Genomic DNA, 19003 nt, shown 5'->3' with positions numbered 1-19003 from the left:
CTGGTGGCACCTTGAAGACTAACAGATTTATTTGGGCATAAGCTTTCATGGGTAAAAACCTCACTTCTTCGGATGCATAGAAGAAGTGAGGTTTTTACCCACGAAAGCTTATGCCCAAATAAATCTGTTAGTCTTCAAGGTGCCACCAGACTCCTTGTTGTTTTTATAGGACAGGGACTGTCTCTTACTCTGCCTAGCACAATGGGGCCCTGATCTCACCTGGCACTGCGGTAATACAACAGGAGTACTAACAGCGATGGATGAAGGGAACATGGTAGACACAGAAGAGGATATATTGCCAAAGGGGCTCTGTTCGTGCCCAGAACACTCGCCTATGAGCCTGCTCTCTGCAGAGATACAGGACTTAGTCCCTGCCACCTGTTCAGAAAACATGACAGCTGAGGGTTGTAATGCTCAAGTGAGCAGCGAAGGATGTGTGCCGGCCCATCTCCTGGGCTGGAAGGGGCCCCGAGTCTGCGCCATCCTGCAGGGCTAGATTTGCACCGCTGGGTCCTAGAACCACTGGTGCGAGGTGCTGCCATGCCCTGCAGCCCCTGATCCCCACGTGGCTCCTCCCTGGGGGTGGATGGCATTGTGCTCTATGGGAGCCCTTTCGTTGCCGGGCGGGACCCAGGGTCCTGGCCTCTGGGAAGCTGCTGCTGACCGAGCAAGCCCTCCTCATGCCCCTGGGTGGATCGTCGGCCGTGGGGCGTGAACCTGGGACCAACCTGTGGTTCTTAAAAGCACAAGCCCCTCTTGCCTGAGCTGGACCCAGCTCTGTCAGCCAAGGCTTCAGCAGGAGCCTCAACCTCTGTAGGTGGCCCAGCCACCATAGGGGTGGGGGACCGAGGGGGCCGGATTACACTCACATGGCCGAGCTGGCAGAACAGGGCACTGGGTAACTCCTCTCCTGAGCTTTTCCACATGGACACTGTCCCTCAGGCCCCTCGCTGCCCCAGAGGCCTGACTGCTGGCAGAGCGCAGAAGCAGGGCTGAGCTTGCTCTCCCCGCTGGCACGGGGCATAGAACTGACCCCGGGAGCAGGGCTGCCCCCGTCCAGGCTTTCCCCAAAATTGAGCCTTTGTTGAGGTCGCTGTCCAGGGACATCTGCCAGGGTACTCAGCTGGGCTCAGGAGCATCCGGGACATCCCAGTTCCTTGTACGTCACAGGTGTAGTCCCACCTGGGAGAGACGGCGGCCCACTGGGGGTAGGGTTGCCAACTTTCTAATCGCACAAAACCGAACACCCTCGCCCCGCCCCTTCTCAGAGGCCATGCCCCCGCTCACTACATTCCCCCTCCCTCAGTGGCTCGCTATCCCCCACCGGCTCGCTATCCCCCACCCTCACTCACTTTCACTGAGCTGGGGCAGGAGGTTGGGGTGCGGCTCCAGGGGGACCAGAAATGAGGGGTTCAAGTGGAGGGGGGCTCCGGGCTGGGGGAGGGGGTGAGGACTCTGTCTCAGGGTGCGATGGGGCTGGGGATGAGGGGTTTGGGGTGCAGGAGGGGGCTCCAGGCTGGGGGTCGGTGGGACCGAGGGATTTGGAGTGCGGGAGGGGGCTGCAGGTTGAGGCAGGGGGTTGGGGTGCAGGAAGGGGGTGAGGGCTCCGGCTGGAGGTGCAGGCTCTGGGGTGGGGCTGTGAATGAGGGGTTCAGGGTGTAGGAGGAGGCTCTGGGCTGAGGCAGGGGGTTGGAGCGTTCCAGTCAAAAACCGGACACCTGGCAACCCTAACTGGGGGGCGACTCTCTGTGAGCCATCAGTTGACTGGGGTCCCAGATAGCTGGCTCCCCTGCCCACGGGGATCCCCAGAGTCAGAGCTTCCCCACAATACTCGGCTGAGTGGGGCCAGTTGAGGCTCAGGCCTGCTGTGGGTTGTTCACTGAAAATGGGCTAAAGGGACTGGAGGCTCAGGCCCAGATCCCTGAAAGGATTTAGGCATCTAACACCTACTGAAATCAATTGGGAGTTAAAGGGATTTAGGCACCTGAGGATCTGGGCCTCAGTACTTTGCTTGCTTCTAATTCTAAGAGACCTAGATCAGTGGGAGCCTGCGGCAGACAGAACGCCCTGCGCTCAGAGCCAGTTTCAACCCTTTCGTACAGGAGACAGGCTGGCTCCTTCTGCTGGCTGGTAGGAGCTGAAAACCATCGGGCTAGAGTGAGAGACAAGGTCAAAGAGACGCTGCCGCTGATGTAGCATTGCCCGTCTCTCACTATACAGGAGAACCTTGGCGTTCTCAACACCAGAGTTACAAACTGACCAGTCAACACACCCCTCATTTGGAACCGGAAGTATGCAATCAGGCAGCAGCAGAGACAAAAAACCCAAAACAAATATAGCACAGTACAGTACTGTGGCAAACTACTACAAATATAAAGAGAAATTTAAAAAAAAGGTTTGACAAGGTAAGAAAACTGTTTCTTTGCTTGTCTCATTTAAATTCAGATGGTTAAAAGCAGCATTTTTCTTCTGCACAGTAAAGTTTCAAAGCTGTATTAAGTCAGCGTTCAGTTGTAAACTTTTGAAAGAACAACCGTAGGTTTTGTTCAGAGTTAGGAACAACCTCCAGTCCCGAGGTGTTCGTAACTCTGAGGTTCCACTGTCGGTGTTTTTTCTTCAAACCCCAACTCCTGCAGGCAGGTGAGGACCGGAGTGTCTCATCTTGCATTCTTCCTAGTCCTGGTTGCAGAGAAAAGCTTGAAAATACGACCTCAGCGCACCCTGAAGGCTCACAAACCAGACGGCAAAGAAAAAGATCAACAGTGATTTTTTTAAGCCAATCTCATGATGGGCGGGGCCTGACTCGTGATTTTTGAATGCTTGGGGTTGGTGATGCTGCTACTGAGCAGCTACATGAAAACTAGAGAGGAAGTGAGGAAGCGAGAAGAGATTGGATATGGATTCACGGCCTATAGGAATAGGGAGTATTGTAAACTTTCCAAAGTTCCCCTGCTCAGGTGCAACTCGGACACTGAAATAACATGCACCTGTCCCTTTACTAGAATTCTCTCCTCGTTTCTAGGACTACAGAGGGAATCAACGTTTCTGCTGAGCCTCTCCAGCGATGGGAGATGCTCAGCCAGTCGCAGAAGCAGAAGAAAGACCATGCAACTTCAACCACGTAATGAAACCCTGCTTGAAATGACCCCGAGCGGCATCCTGGAAACGCACACCAACACCAGAACAAATTTCATACCCAACATCAAAACTTCTCCCAATGCCATTTTTAAAAACAAATGAACAAGAAACACTGCATTTCCACATGAGCCCACAAACCTTAAAAGAGGAGATTTCAAGCAACTTCAAGCACTTGCATAGAATCATAGAAATGATGGCACCTCAGGAGGTCATCAAGTCCAGCCCCTTGCGCTGAGGCAGGACCAAGTAAACCTGGACTGTCCCTGATGGGTGTGTGTCCAACCTGTTCTTAAAAACCTCCAGTGATGGGAGATTCCACAGCCTCCCTTGGGAGCCTGCTCCAGAGCTTAACTCCCCTTAGAGTTAGAAAGTTCTCCCTAATATCTAACCTCACTCTCTCTGGCTGCAGTTTAAGCCCATGCCTTTTGTCCGACCCTCAGGAGACATGGAGAACAATTGATCCCCGTCCTCTTTCTAACAGCCCTTAACATATTTGGAGACTATCAGCTCCCCCCTCCGTCTTCTTTTCTCAGCACTGCACAGTTTTTTTAACTTTCCCTGTAGCCGTTGGTCAAGTTTTCTAAACCTTTGGTCAATTTTGTTGCTCTCCTCTGGACTCTCTCCAACCCGTGTACATCTTCCCTACCATGTGGAACCCAGCACTGGACACAGGACTTCAGCCTCCAAGCCGAGCAGGACAATGAGTTCCGGTGTCTTACACACGACACTGTTTGCAACCAAGTTTTCACCCAGCCCTAATGAAACGTTTTCAATCGAGGACGAGGTGCACCAGGGGCCCCATCTGATACTGGAAATCTACCATAAAACACCTGCAGATTGGGGCTTTTGGCTGATCAGGTTATTTATCGTTTGGATCGCAACAGCCCGTAGGAGCCCAGTCATGGACCGGGGCCCTGCTATGCTAGGGGCAGTACAGGCACAGAACAAAAAGACAGGTGATGCAGTTTTTTCACCTTGGCCTTCAATTCCCACAAAAAGACCTGACTCTGGGCTGCCCGCAGGAGCATAGTCCACTTCCAGATGGCAGATCTGCCCCTGGGAATAAACTCTAGACCCAGCAACGAAGCACAAACAGGGCCCAGGTGCAGCACTAGAGCTAGCTGGGGGAGCAGGCTCAGCTCCGGCAGGACCGACAAGCGCATGCTGTGCCCAGATGTCACTGCTTGTGGGGGAAGGCTCCGGCAGGAAGCTGAAGGCCCCACTGCACGTATATGCAGCAAATGGGCTCAACCAGGAGCCCGCTAGTACATGAGGGACCCTGCTGCAGACACATGCCCAGAGCAAGTCTGACAGCCTGCAAGGGTCTGCAGACACAGGAAAGGGGACGCCTCGGGCCAGAACCCAAGGGGTTTGGGAGCAGACTGCTGCAGGGACAGAGCTGACATGCACTGAGCCTCGTTCCAAAAGCACGCAGAGAACAGATCTTGCCTGCAAGCGAGCAGTGCAGCCTGCAGGAGCAGAGAGGGGCGGCCATCAGCGCTCAGTCATTAACCCCAGGAAGGCACGGAAAGGCAGGCCAGGGTAGAGCTTGGAAACCCATGTTTTCAGCCTGATTAAGTCACATTTTGCCCTCCCGCAGGAATAAATAAATCATGTAAGACGCATTAAGGCAGCTTAGTCTCCCCGGGAAATAGCACAGCAATTCAGCCTTTTGGGGGCCATGGCATGCCAGCGAGGATTAGGAGAATGACTCCAACGCTCGGGCGGCCCTTTGGCAAAGATCGCTGCCTGGGCTCGGACACGTGGCATCTGGGAGCTTCGTGCTGGCGCCGGCCCTGAAGCAAGGGGCGGCCACTCAGTTAGTGACAATCGCAGACACCTCGCAGCAGCGCAGGGAGACAAGATGGAAAGGGATCGCAACCCAGCCCCTGGGAGGGGCCAGGGGACACTGGCCCCACCCACCTCCTTACACAGCCCCCTCTCTCCCCATCGTGACCCTGTCTGCATGGGGTGCATCCTCTCATCAACCCCAGCCCTGCCCACTATGAACAGAGAACACGCCCTGACCTTATACACACACAAACTCCCCAAAGAGGCCACCCCCAGCCCCAAACAAGGCAATCCAGCTGCAGGTCTGAATGCCCAGAGCCGTGAATTCCTGCGTGGGAAGACAGGCTGTTCATTTCTCCCAGAGCACACCTAGGAGCGGGCAGAAAACCCAGCTGCCCTGCTCTGGCTCAGGGCAGCAGCGTGTCTCCTGCCAGCCCCACACACCCTTGCTGTTATAAGAGCAGCCAAACAGGTCATGGGCACGTAGGCATCTCTGACTCTCCTGCTGAAGCCATGTCAATCTCCTGACATGACTTGTTAGCTGCCTGCCTCAGCCCTGCTGCTGGGGGGTGGCGGGTCCCAGATCAATATTCCCTAGCGGGAGGATTCCCCTTATTTCCCACTCCCAGCACAATCCTGCTGTATGGGCCCAGCACGCCCACCCGCAGAGAGCGCCAGAGACGAGTGGAGAAGCAGTGGGCTCCGGGGAGAGCCAGGGGCCACGCGCGGCCACTGACTAGGAAGGGCCTTAGGGGTTTGCTCTGCCTGGGAACCCCCAGCCTAACATCCTGGCCGTGGCCTTCAATGAGCACCCACAAACGCAGACTCCCCCGGCCCTGCAGGTCAATTCAAGCAGCCAGCCTGCCCCCCCTCATCCTCACCTGACCGCAGAGCAAGGCAGAGCCACCCCCATCGCAAGCCATGGGCAACCCCCACCTGACCCCTCTGTGAGCCAAGGGCTCCCACAGTGCAGGACAGAGCCTCCCCCTCACCTGACTGCACCGCGAGCCACAGGTGCCCCCCACTTGAATGCAGCAAGAGCAAAGGGTCCACCTGATCTGAATGCAGTGCCAGCCAAGGGTGCCACCCCCGAACATGGCACCAGCCAAGGGCCACCATAAACCTACCAAGAGCCAAGGCCTTCCCTGAAAACGTCACAAGCCAAGGGCCTCTCCAAATGTATCTGAAATGGCCTGGGGGCTGGTGCTCCCCAGCCAGCAGCAGCACAGGGGCTGCAAACCCAGCCAGAGACTCTGGGGCGGGGGCTCCAGCCATCCTGGCATTCGCCAAGGTGTCATCTGTGCCCAGCACGGTCCAAGAGAGGGGTTCTCTCGCGGCCTGTCTCCCCTCCAGACATGGAGCCTGGCAGAGAAGGAACTCTGAGCACAAAGGGGGAAATCGGCGGGTTTACCCAGTAGAACTGATGCCCATCGATGAGCCTGATGCCCTGTTTGTGCCCTACTCCAGAAGTGCAGCTATTGTGGCACTTTCCTGGGAGGGGAACCCCGCTTACCTGGTACATGTACATGCTGAAATTAGTCCCATTGGGTAGATGAATCGTTACGGATTTGTTCCCTGCATTCATGCCGGGGAATCATCTCCCACTGGAGCTGTAAATCCACGGCTCTGTCAGCCTGGGGGAGAGCAGGAGCTAGCCCCCGGGGGCGAAGGTTAGCGAGACCCAAGGCGCTGGAAGTCCAGGCACAAGGAACCGCTCTGAGCCGACGGCAGCTGGGGAGCTCCTTCGCGTCGAGCCTGCCTGCCTGCGCAGGGGACAGAGCGCTGGGGCGCTGGGAAAGGATCAGCAACGCACTCGGCAGGAGGAGGCATTTGGAGCTCGCAGAAATTCCCCATCTGCTGCCTGCACTAATCGTTCCCCTTCCCAGGGTCGGAGGGAGCCAGACCCATGGCTGGGACGGGGAGTCGCGAGCGGGAGCCCGCAGCAGGGGGGACCGAGCGGACGAACCCGGAGGAGCGCACAGATGCACAGAGGCCCTTTGCGGTGACCTAGTTTGCTCTGCTTCGCTTGCATGTTCCCTGTGCAGAGACACGGAGGAATCGGAATTGGAGCAAGAACGGCAAGTAAATCCGCACAGCCCCTTAATCCGGGAGCGGCTGCAGCAGCCTGTGGGGTGGGCAGCCCTCGCCATCAGGGTGACCTGGGATGCTCTCGCTCCAGCTGCCCACATGGATGGGCACAGCAGCCCCTCGCCCAGCTGGGGGAGAGGGCACGGAGCCCAGGAGGAGTGTGATGGGGCATCACCCCACTAGCGGTTGGGGGCAGCATTTTGTTCAGCGGAGGACGGGGATGCAGCCTAGTGGGCATCTGTCTGGGCTGGGTCCCACAGGCCAGCTGGAGGTTTGCCAGGGTGGGGGCACAAAGGACCATGGAGCTCAGGCAGTCTGCTGGAGGCAATCAGAGGCTGTGGTCAGCTAGTCCAGCTCTCACTCCCCAGCCTGGCATGAAGCGTTAGGCTCCTGCGGGATCCAGGATCAGTCCAGCATCATGGAGCAGGGCCCTTCCCCAGAGGCATTTCCCTCTGTTTCTTCCAGGCATGCAGTGCGCACTGAAGGGTGAGAGGCCCCTGCCCCCCACACTCTGAGCCAGCTGCCAGCCTCCAGCCCCGGCCCAGCCTGTGGGGCAGCATGGCCCCGGCTTTATCACACCAGGCTTCATCCAAGTCGCCTCACCAGGGCCGCTGACAGCCCTGCTCCGTGTGCACCAGCCAGGATACCCAGGGGGCTTCAGCATCTAGATCATAGAACTAGATCATAGAATATCAGGGTTGGAAGGGACCTCAGGAGGTCATCTAGTCCAACCCCCTGCTCAAAGCAGGACCAATCCCCAGACAGATTTTTGCCCCAGATCCCTAAATGGCCCCTCAAGGATTGAACTCACAACGCTGGGTTTAGCAGGCCAATGCTCAAACCACTGAGCTATCCCTCCTGGCAGGAGGTCAGAGCCAGGGCTCCTTCCCAGGGCTCCAGACCTCTAATAACTGGGAGCAGAACAGCCCCAGGTGCCCTGCAGAGAGAACAATCCCCCACCCCCACACACACACACGAGAGCTGTAGCAAGCCCCGTTCTCCGCTGGCACCCCCTCCCGCTGACCCGCAGGCTGGGGCTGCTCCTAGGCGTCCAGCCCAGTCCCTGAGTCTGCTCCAGCCCAGAGAACAGATGACAACACCCTGCACCCTGCTCTGCAACCCAGAGAGCCGAGCCTGCGAGGCAGGAGGGAACAGGAGCGTGGAGGCAAAGGGGACCCAAGCAGGATCAGTAGCATAGCTGGGGGGGGAAACAGAGGGAGCGGCCGCTCCCCCTGAGCACATTCCCCAAAAGTGGCGCCTTTTTAACTCACTCACAAAAAAACGTGCCACCCTCTGTGGCGCGGTCTTTGGCGGCGGGTCCTTCAGTGCCGCCGAAGACACCCGGAGCTAGTGAAGGGCCCGCCGCCGAAGACCTGGAGCGCCGCCCCGTCAGTAAAAGCGCCGCAGCGGATGGCGCCTTTTTAACTCACTCAGAAAAAAAGGTGCCAGCCGCTGCGGCGCTTGTACTCACCCGGCGGCGCTTTTACTGATGGGGCGGCACTCCAGGTCTTCGGCGGCGGGCCCTTCACTAGCTCTGGGTGTCTTCGGCAGCACTGAAAGACCCGCCGCCGAAATGCCACCGAAGCCCCGCGGAGCGAGTGACGGTCCCGCCGCCGAAGACCCAGACGATTACAAGCGCCGCAGCGGGTGGCGCCTTTTTTTTTGATCGCTCCCCCTGTTCCCTCCACCTGGCTACGCCACTGAGCAGGATCCCCCTGCCAGAGCTGGAGGCCGAGATCTGAACAGCAGAGAGCAAACTCCTCCCTGACCCAGGCATGGCTCTGCAAGGTCCAGCCAAACATCCCTGCAGGGGAGGGGCCGTCCCTCCAGCCAGTGCTAGTGACTCTGCAAAGCCCAGCAGTGTCCAGACAGCTACTCAACAGCCTTGCTGCCTCTCCCTGGTGCTTTTAGCGCCTGGGGCTTCCCAGACAGGAAACCCCTCTTGTGCCTCACAAGGTCCAGGCCGAACGCTGGGAGCACTGAGCATGCACAGCTCCTCTCACCACAGCAGCTCCCAGTGCCGGCCTGGCCAACGCTAGCAGCAGGCCCCCGGGGGCGGGGAAGGGACGCCGAGGGTCGTGGGCTTTGAGACCCGCCATGCGCACGGCTGGCTGGGCCCGTTGTTTGTGAGTGGTTTGGACAGCGCATAAAGCCGGCTGAACAAGCGCCACGGCCCGGCGCTCACCTCCCATTGGGCAGCTCAGCAGGACCGGCTCAGGCCATTAACACCCACTGGGAACACACCTGAACTCAAACCCGGCCACAGTTAGAAAGTGACAAGTCCCAGCTCGGCCCAGGCTCCCCACGGACTGCGAACTGTCTGCCCACTGTGCACCCAAGTGCCAGGCACATCCCAGGACCCCTTGCCGGCTGTGCCCTCCGGTCACACGCCAACAGTGCTTGTTTGTGGGGCTCCCCATCCCAATAACTCCCACCCATCCCTGGGATGCAGCATGTCCTATACAGCTCACCATGCTGCGTAGGGCATGTTCCAATCCCACCTGCCTGCCGTGTCCTCCAGACCAGGCTTACTCTGTCCCATGATGCCCCCCAAGACCCATCCACAGCCCGTTATCGCCCTCACACCATGCTGGCAAAGCCTGCCCATCACTGCCACGCTGCCCAGGACTCCGGCTATGCCAGAGCACAGGGTGAATCCCAGGGCAACCCGCCATTCTGTCCTCAACATGTCCCGCGACAACCAACCCTTGGTACTGCCCTTTGCCCGGACACCTCCCAGCAGAGCCGGCCTGCCACGCTGCCCAGGGTGCCAGCTGATCTGGCGCAAAGCTCAAAGCACGTGTAGATCAGCCGCCGTGCTCCCAAGAGCTCTGAGCATGAGCTTTCTCGCCATTCATTTAAATTAAATAATAACGAGCAACAGTAGCCCAGCTGGGACGTGGCCGGCGGGTGAGGGGAGCCCAGCTCAGAGAGGGTTAAGCAGCCCCCCTCAGCAGACAGCAAAGGAATCAGACAAACGGACTGAGCAGCTCAGACTCCAGCTGACTGCAGGCCAGTGCCCATCACCAGTGGAGTAGGTTCAACCAGACACCCCCTTCACAGCGCCTGCCAGCCACCTCCGGGATCTCGACAAGACTGCAGCACCACCTACCGGCATTAGCCGCCTATTGCAATAGCCTAGAACGCAGATACGTGGCGTTTCCATGAGCATCATCCCCCCACTGCTAGAGCAGCTGCCAGCCATGCCTGAGGGCAAACAGCCTGAGAGATGGAGTATGGGCAGCTGCCAGCTGTGCAGCACTCAGCACCCAAAGGAAGGGTGGAGCCCCCTGAGATCAGGAGTCAGAGCTGGACGTGTTTGAGGGGTGGGGGGTGCAGTTTTCCAGGCTATGAACTGGTCCTTGCTGCTTCAGGACCACCTTGGTTTAAGCAAGTGGTTAAAATAGCGTTGGCCTGAGAATCTGCCACGCCTTCCTCCCCTCCCAGGTTTACGTGGCCCGAGGGGGCTGTGAGGAGGGATTAACAGTGCGACACTGGCAGGCCAGACGCCAGCTCGTGCCAAGGGCCCTGTGTCTCAATGGCCCACTGACAGATACCTCTGGGGCAGTGCGAACCACCAGACAGGAGAGAGCCATTAGCTAGCGTGAAGGGCTGGGCTCCAAAGAAGGTTGAGTTTCACTGCTCTGTGTCCCGCATGACAGAGGAACAGCCCTTGGTAGCTGGAGAAGGCCAAGCCCAGGGCCCCTGCTCTGCTCTAGGATGGGAGGGGAGGCGAGGCTACTCTCAGTGTGTCTAGGCAGAGCCTAAGCAACTCCCGACAGATGCAGAGCACGGCTCCAGCCCCCGGCTCCACCTCCCCTGTACCCATGCCCTGGCCGGCCAAGGAGAACATGCTCTGCTCCCCACTGGAGATCAGGGGAGGGTGAGGCGCAGCCGCCGAAGGACAGAGGCTCCCCGTGACAGGCTGGGCAGAGAGAATCACGTGGAAACCCCGCAGCAGGCAGGGAACAGCCCTGAGACCAGCCAGGGAGCAGAGAGGCCGCAGGCCAGGATCCCCAGCTTCCTGGAGCTGTGGTCCCCACAGGAGACAAGGGAGGTTAACACCCCCACACCCTTTGTAACAGCACCCCTTGCTGTTGACAAGTGACCCACCCCAGCAGCCAAACCAACCCACTCTGAGCCCTACCTACGAGTTCCCCAGAGAATCCCAGGCGGAGTCCCTCCCTCAGCCTCGGCTGGTGCTGCAGAGAGCGGGCGAGGGTCAGTGGTGCTGCAGAGGGCACGGCGAGGCCCCCTGGGCTGGACAGACAGGAGCGGGAGCTGGGCTGGGCTCCGATAGTGCAGGTTGGCTCAGGGAGGGCTGTGCCACACATGCACGGCAACGGAGCTCAGATTGCACGGCTGCGCTGTGTGGGAAGCGTCCCCCGAACTCCACTCGCTTGGCTTTCCAGCATTTGAAATTCAACTCTCCCGGCACGAGGGGCCCAGGGCAGAGCTCTGCGCCAGCAACCCGAATGCCATGGTAACTGAGAGAACCACCGGGGGGCCGTCTCTTACTCAACAGAACAGCCATAGATCCACGGACATTGCACGGCATCCCATGCAAAGGGCTGAACTCCGCAATGGGACCGCAGGACCTCGTGGCATCCCCCCAGACACCCATTTACAACAGAGCACAGGCAAGGCCTAGCAGGCCTGATGCACTGTCAAGGAGACACTGCCACACAGATGCAGGTGCCAGAGGGACAGCTTCACGGTCCATGTTTCTCAGTCACACCCAGGGTCTGATCCTGTGGGGTACTCAGCACCTGCGGCTCCCACTAAGGTCACGTCTCAGTATCAGGCCCGAAATAAAGAAAAATAAACCACGTGTCCCCATTGCATGTGTTCAGGAGGTGGAGAGGTCAGGGGTGGGGGAGCAAGGTTTGTGTTCATTCACCACCGCGGGTAACGCAGGGCCATGGAAGGAAGGCCTACTGGGTGACCTCAGGTCAGTCATTGCCCCTCCGTGCCTCAGTTTCCCCATCTGTACAACAGGGATAATAATGCTGGCCTCCTTTGGAAAGCGCTTTGAGTTCTATTGGTGAAAAGGATGATAAGAAGAACCATGTCCCCATTTCCTCTTCCAGGGAGTGAAGAATTGTGGGGGCCACTGGTGGGGAGCGGGTGAGCAGTAGCCCAAGAGAAGAAGCTGTTGGGGCCCTGTCATGGTGGACAGCCATAATCTGGAACCCTGGTATGGACTTACACACACCTGGAACCCAGCAGAGCCAGGACAGCTGGGGGCAGGAATCCCCTAGTGTTCCCGAGAAATCACCCAGGACCTAAGCCCTAGTTGTGCTGTTAGGTGGAAGATACCCTGGTAGTGTTTCCCCAGGTGCGGAGCGGCCTTTCCAGCTGACAGAGCCCGGGGATGTTCTAACCTGGCTAATCATGGATCTAATGCCCCAATTTCCAGAGGGGCTGCCCCTGAAGCCAGGGGGAACGGCAGACACCGCAAAGATCCAGCCATTACATCATTAGCTTGGCTCACCACGGCTGTCCATTCTGCCACAGTGCCTGTGCTCCAGCAGACACAGTGCCCTCCTGAGTCAATGGGGACAGGCCAAAGCATCTAGTGGTTAGAGCAGGGTTAGACCTCTGACAATTCAGCCACCGTGGGCAAACCACATTGCTCTCTGTGCCTCAGTTTCACCACCAGCTGCTCCCTCCCTCCCAGGAGTGTAGGGGCAGGTTAGTCCATGGGCTTGGCTACACATACGCTTAGTTCGCAGCAAGCTGGGGTGCGAATCTACCCCACACTAGCCTGCTGCGAGCTAAGTGTCCGTGTGAACCCTGCGTCCGTGCACCTGCAGTTCCCTAGTGTGCTTTAAATCTACCCCGCTTTGCAACGGGCCATGCTTTGGAGTTGGAACACGCTGCCTCAGGGGCCAGTCCTGCTCCCAGGGCAGGGAACGTGCTCCTGGGTTCCACAGGCTATTGCCCCTTCAAATCACCCTCTCAGGTTTATCCTAAACATCTTGAGACGTCAGCCAGTATGTTAGATCCCCAGTCAAGGGTGACAGGTTCCTCATCAGGCCCCCCCCGAGCCCTGCTAAACGCACCATCCGACATCAGGAGCGTCAAACGCCACCCGGTCCAGCAGTCTGTGTGAGGGGCCAGCCAAGGAACAAGCTTCATTTTCTTCCTCCTCAGACCTTGCATATTAACCACCGTTCTCTCCTGCTAACATTTCGCTTGATCTTCTCATTTCTATAACCCAGGATCTGCAGCCAGGACTCACTGCATCGCACACCTCATTATGCCCCAAGATTTAAGTCATCTGGTGGCAGATGGCCAATGTCTTTTACCTAGAAAAAGAAGCCTCCCTATGCACTGTATGTGCGCTGTGTCCAGCAGAACAGCTGCTATACGGTCATAAGGAGAGGGCACTGGACTGGGAATCTGGAGTTCTATTCCCAACTCGGACACTGGCCTGCTGGGTGGCCTTGAGCAAGTCACTTCACCACTCCGTGCCTCAGTTTCCCCACTTGCACAATGGAGATAATGATACCAACCTGATTTGTAAAGCGCTTTGATAACTATGGACAGAAAGGGCTATAAAAGAGCTGGGCATTGATATTAAATATATATTTGGGGCCTACAAAAATATCCACTAACCGTATTTCGTTCCCTGCCACACCTGCGTTTCGGTGAGACTCTTGCCTTTTAACCAGCCGTGTTAACGAACTGAGTGAGACACCAGGGAGGACGTCTGATCTGTCCAAGGCTCAGGGAGAATTTGGTTAGAACCCTCTGAATTAGGTGCTCAGGTCCCAACACGATGGAGGCAGCGTGGCCTAGTGGATAGAGCACTGGGCTGGGACTCAGAAGACTTCAGTTCCGTTCGTGGCTCTGCCCACTGACCAGCTGGGTGACCATGGACAAGTCACTTCCCCACACTGTGCCTCAGTTTCCCCATCCGTACAAAGGGCAGAATGATCCTGACCTGCTTTGTAAGGCTCTTTGAGCTCTGCGGCTGGAAAGGGACAGGTACCAGTACCAGCAGCTCCAGCAATGTGCTGTAGGCACAGCTTCTCTGCAGGCTGGCGGTGACAGGGTGTAGTGACAAAGCCCTGCAATACTGGACTGCCCCCGGCTGTGCTCAGTTCCCGCCAGCCCATAAGGTTTCACACAGTTTGGGGCATTTGATTAAAACATGGAAACCTGCCAAGTGGCTAAACCCTCAGCTAGTGGCCACGCTGGCCCAATGGCGAGGGCAAACCTGGGAGTCATGGCAGCCAAGTCTCCGGGCTTGTGAGCACAGCTGGCCCCTCAAGCCCCTCGCTGCCCTGTGCTGAGAACATGGCTGAGTGATATGCCTCTGACGCTCAGCCCCAGTGCCCCACACCCCCCCGTTCAGAGGAGCTATCAATGGCACTTCTATGACGCCCATGACAGTAGTATCTGATCAACTCCCAATCTTTACCCTCACACTCCCGCTGTGGAAGGCAGGGCTATTATCCCCATGGTACAGATGGGAACTAAAGCCAGAGAGACTATGGGACTCACCCAAGGGCACACCAGGAGTCTGTGGCAGAGCAGAGATTTGAACCTAGTTCTCCCAAGTCAGCGCCCTAACCACTGGGCCATCCTTCCTCGAGATGGGAAAGGCTGTGAGCAGGAGAACACTGATGTTTGCTCTCCAAACCGCAGTAGCTCTGGTTCAGGGGTACATGACCCAAAGCTGGGACCCAGCTGTGGGGACTGGGACAGCGGAGTCCGCCCTCTCCTCCCGCAGAGTCTCCAGGCAACACCGGTGCCGTCAGTGGGGAGCGACCTGCACTGGTGAACTTACAGATCGAGAAGCAAGGGTTTGAGGAATGGTTATAATGAACGTGAACAGCCCCACTGAGCGGGCAGCTGGCCTTCACCTTCAGGGACGTCTCTTTACCCCCGTTAAGGCCAGTACTTCCAAAAGGGGCTTCGATTCCCAGGTGCCCAATCTCGCCCACCTAACCCTTGATTTGCCGGGGTGCTGAGCCACCATCACTACAACTGCAGCCAATGGGAGCTGCAGGTGTTCAGCACTTCGGAAGCATCAGGCCCACGGTGCCGAAAGTCGGGCACTTGGAATGAGAGGCCGCTTCTGGGAATGTTGCCCTGTGGGCCTCGCCCTGCTTTCCCAAAGCACCCTTGGCAGAGCTGCATTTCCTGGCTCCATCCTGGCTTTAAGACCAGGCTGTCCGGTTTGCAGCAGCCCAAACTGGGCTAGACTAGATGCTCGTTGTAAAGCAGTGCTAGCAAGGAGCCTGGAGAAAACCCAGAGACATCTACCCTATTCCCACAGCCCCGCCAAGGTCCCCAGCCCTGTCTCTCCCTCCACTCGCTGACATTCTCATCCCGGCAGAACTCCGGAGCCACTCTCCTTACCTGCGGGAGGGCAGAGTTGAGTTGCCTCTGCAGCTGGTCTCGCTCATGCCCGGTCTCCTGTAACCGACTCTGGGTCAAAGCCAGAGTCTCCCGGGTCTCCCGTAGCGTTTCCAGCAGCTTGTCTCGCTCGTCCAGCATGTTCACCATTAGCTGCTCGAAGTTGGCCTCCGAGTCGGGGCCCTGTTGGGACCCCAGGGGGTCGCCCTCATTGATGGTGGGCATCACCTCGCACATCATGGTGGTGGCCCGTTTCAGCCACGTGCCAGTCTCCAGAGAGGCCAACGCGTCTCGCCTAGGGGTTTGCTTTGACGACCTCCTCGGGGTCTCTCTTGGAGCTGTAGATCTGTCGGACAGCAGATCACATCGCTACAGCCGCCCGCAGCCCATTGCGGTGATCGTCAGAGACAGGCAGCTTGGGACAGGGTGCAGGCTCCCCCATGCCCGTTCTCACCTCGCAGCCCTGAGTCATTGGTTAAGCTGAAGCTTGCATTGCTGAGATCAGCGTTCCCCGCTCCATGGGCTACCTGGTGTCCTTTAAACCAATAAGGACCCCAAAGAGACGACCGCCTCTGGCTCTCTGCGGTTCATTCCAATCAGCCACCCAGACAGCTTCGTAGCCCACGGGTGAGCGGATCCCATCTGACGCAGCACATGGGTGCCAGAGCACAGCAAAGCCATGGGCTCAGAGAGGAACGCGGTGCCCTGTCAGCACGCACCCCTTCAGGGACCCGGCACTAGGAGGGGCTGGGGGACGTTTCACCTGCCTGGACATGGTGAATGAGAATCAGTCAGTTGGAATAAATGGAGGCCGAGCGATGCACTTTGCAGAGATACTCCCCAGGCCTCTGCCCCACGGAGCTGCGCTCGCGATCCAGGTCTGTGACCTACGGGAAAGGAGACACAGTGAAACACTTCCCACCTGCGTGCCGCTGCTTCCCCAGCTCCTACCCGCCCCATCTGCCAGCATACCCCTTCACAAACATCCAGCCAGCACCAAGAGCAGCATCAGCCCCTCCAGACAGCAGAGGAGCCAAATTAGATTCTCACTTATAGTACTGGAGCACGCAGGAGCCCCAGTCCCAGATCAGGACCCCATTACAGCAGGCGCTGTACATTAAGCTTCTCCACCTCCACAAGCGGGTGCTAGTGAACCACCGTCCAGCAGCCTCCCTCCAAGATCTCTAGCCTGCATCCTTATCTGCAATGGGATCTCTGTGCAGGCCTTGTAGGGTAGGTCAGGACTCAGGAACCTGCTGGCCTGCAGGAGGCCAGCGGCATGGGGCTCCATGCTCTCCTGCGCTGGCCCAGGGAAGCATCAACCTACCAGCTGCTCCCCGCTGCGGCTGGACTCACAAACATACAGGGGAATGTAAATATTGCGCTAAACCAAATCTACGCACACAGGCATCATGGGACCGTCCCACACACCAGCCCCACCTGCGTACGAGTCCCTAAAGTACCAGGCTATGGGGGAGGGGGAATCTCCCCAGGGTACCAGGCCACAAAGGGGAGAAAATCTCCCCAGAGAAACAGGCCGTATTACCCCATTTCTCCCTCAGATCCCAGAGAGGAGCTGGAAGGCAGGGTGCTGCCGACCCCACCTTCAGGATGCAGCATGTACCTTGCCGGTGTCTGCGTGCTGGCCGGACTACCCCAGGTCAGTGGGAGCTCTGGGCAGGGCCCGCTTGCTCCCAGGGGCTGCAGAATTGGAGCTGCTCCAATGCAGTTGTCTCTAGCTCCAGCAGCAGGCTGTCCTCATGCTCGGTGACATTGGGAAGCCGGGGCTCCCGGCCCAGTGATCAGCTGGATAATTTCCTCTGATTGTCAGGACTCTCTCCCTGTCGCCTGCCTGCCTCCCCCCGCCTCTCCCAGCAGCTGGCAGGAGTGCACTGGCAGGGGCTTGCAGCCACGTGGCTGCCAGGCCAAATATAGCAATTATTCACAAAGGGCGATTTGGCGAGCAGCATCTCCAGCCCTGCTCGGGGCAGGTGCCTCCCCCGGCCATACACCAGCTGGGAGAGCTGGAGGCGGGCACCCACCTGGGGATTCCGGGATCTGCAAATGTGAGAGCCAACCCCTCCCTTCTCTGAAAACCCAGATGCAGAGGGACTCTCTGCACCCCTCTCTGATGCACCCCCCGTGCGCTGCTCTGAAACCACGGGGGATGGTTCCTGGCTCGCAGACCGCAATAAAACCAAAGCATTGCCACTGGCTTCAGTGGGACTGCCAGGAGACTGAGATCAGAGTCTGGCCCTGAGCTTACAAAGGGCTACGAGAGAGGGCGAAGCCGGTCCTTCCTTAGCAACCCTTGGAGCCAGTGCCAGGAAATCAGCAGAGGAGACAGAGCTGCACCTGCCAGCTGGTGACGACATGTGTGTCATCCCAGCTCAGACCAACGGCCCATCCAGCTCAGGACCCTGCTGATGGGCTGCAGTGGTGCCGGGCAAGGTGAACACCCCTGCTCCCAAGGTGTCTACATTTACTCAATGTTCTGTGGAGCCGAGGGGGTCCAACTGGTCACCGTTAAGCAGCGGTCCTGTCCTACATCTGTCCAGCTGCTGCCGGAGCAGTCCGGAGAGTTGCTCGGGCCACTTGGTCATAACGCCACTGAAATCTGACCCGTTGCCCCTCCGTCCACACCAAGGGACGGCCAGGCCAAATTTCAGTTTGTGACACTGTGAGCTCACCCTGAGATTTGGTCCAGCCGCACCTCTGTCCTGCCAGAGGGGCAGCCAGGCCGAAAGATGCTGCGACCTAGCGCACTGCAAATCTGTTCCTGACCCATGGCGCACAGGGGTGTCACCAAGACCTTGATTCCTGGCAGCACGGGCTTGTGCACAGGGTGGGTAAAAGAGGGGAGACTCTCGAAAGGGATGAGTGGAGACAGGTCCCTGCCAGGGTTGTGGGGGGGGGGGTGGGGGGGGAGACAACCAGAACTTACCCCCTCCTCCCAAGAAATATCTGACCTGGCACCAGTGATAAGGTGATTCAGAGCATAGAGAAAGCCCCTGTAATGCTGCTATAAAGTTACCTAAAATGTCATGTAATGCAGCACATGGGGTAAATTCCCCTCTGGACCCCAAGACAGGCAGTTACAGCCAAAAGCCTGGATTTTCACTCACTCCTGGTCCTGCACAGTGGGCCTCAGCTACTTTCATCCAACAGACCCCTTTGCACAAGAGTGATCAATGGGACATCAGAACTGCCTGGCAGGATGAGACCAGGGGTCCATCTAGTCTACAACTTTGTCTCTGGGCATGGCCAAGGCCAGCTGTTTCAGAGAAAGGTGCATGGACCCCCCTAGTGGAGAATTATGGAATAACCTGCCACTAGCAAGAATTTCTTCCTAATCCCTTTTTGTTAGTCTCTAAGGTGCCACAAGTACTCCTGTTCTTTTTCCTAATCCCTGGCAGTTAACAATTAGATTATGCCCTGAAGCAGGAGGGCTGATAACTCTTCTGATTCTTGTATCCTGCCTAACATAGCTGGGGTGTTCTCATTATTCACAGAAACATCCAATCCCCTACTAAACTCTTCGTTTCTATGATATCTTGTGGCAAGGAGTTCCACAAGTTAGTGACGTGCTTCGTGACGTTCATCAGGGTCGAGTGCG

At 57.7% G+C, this 19003-nt stretch overlaps 1 protein-coding gene across 1 annotated transcript in view; it reads right to left on the bottom strand.

Moving 5' to 3' along the window:
* PPFIA4 (PTPRF interacting protein alpha 4) overlaps positions 1–15895 on the bottom strand; it is a 116248-nt gene extending 100353 nt beyond the window's left edge. The window contains exon 1 of the mRNA XM_026654363.2: positions 15391–15895. Coding sequence (XP_026510148.1) covers positions 15391–15627 — 237 coding nt within the window. The 5' untranslated portion in view covers positions 15628–15895. The remainder of the gene's footprint in view (positions 1–15390) is intronic.
* Positions 15896–19003: the final 3108 nt, after the last annotated feature.

The sequence above is a fragment of the Terrapene carolina genome, unplaced genomic scaffold, assembly GCF_002925995.2.
Source record: "Terrapene carolina triunguis isolate 2854851 unplaced genomic scaffold, T_m_triunguis-2.0 Scaffold191, whole genome shotgun sequence".
In the NCBI taxonomy this organism is placed as follows: Eukaryota; Metazoa; Chordata; order Testudines; family Emydidae; genus Terrapene; species Terrapene triunguis.
Note: the sequence above shows the minus strand (reverse complement) of the source record. Positions and strands in the feature narration are given on the sequence as shown.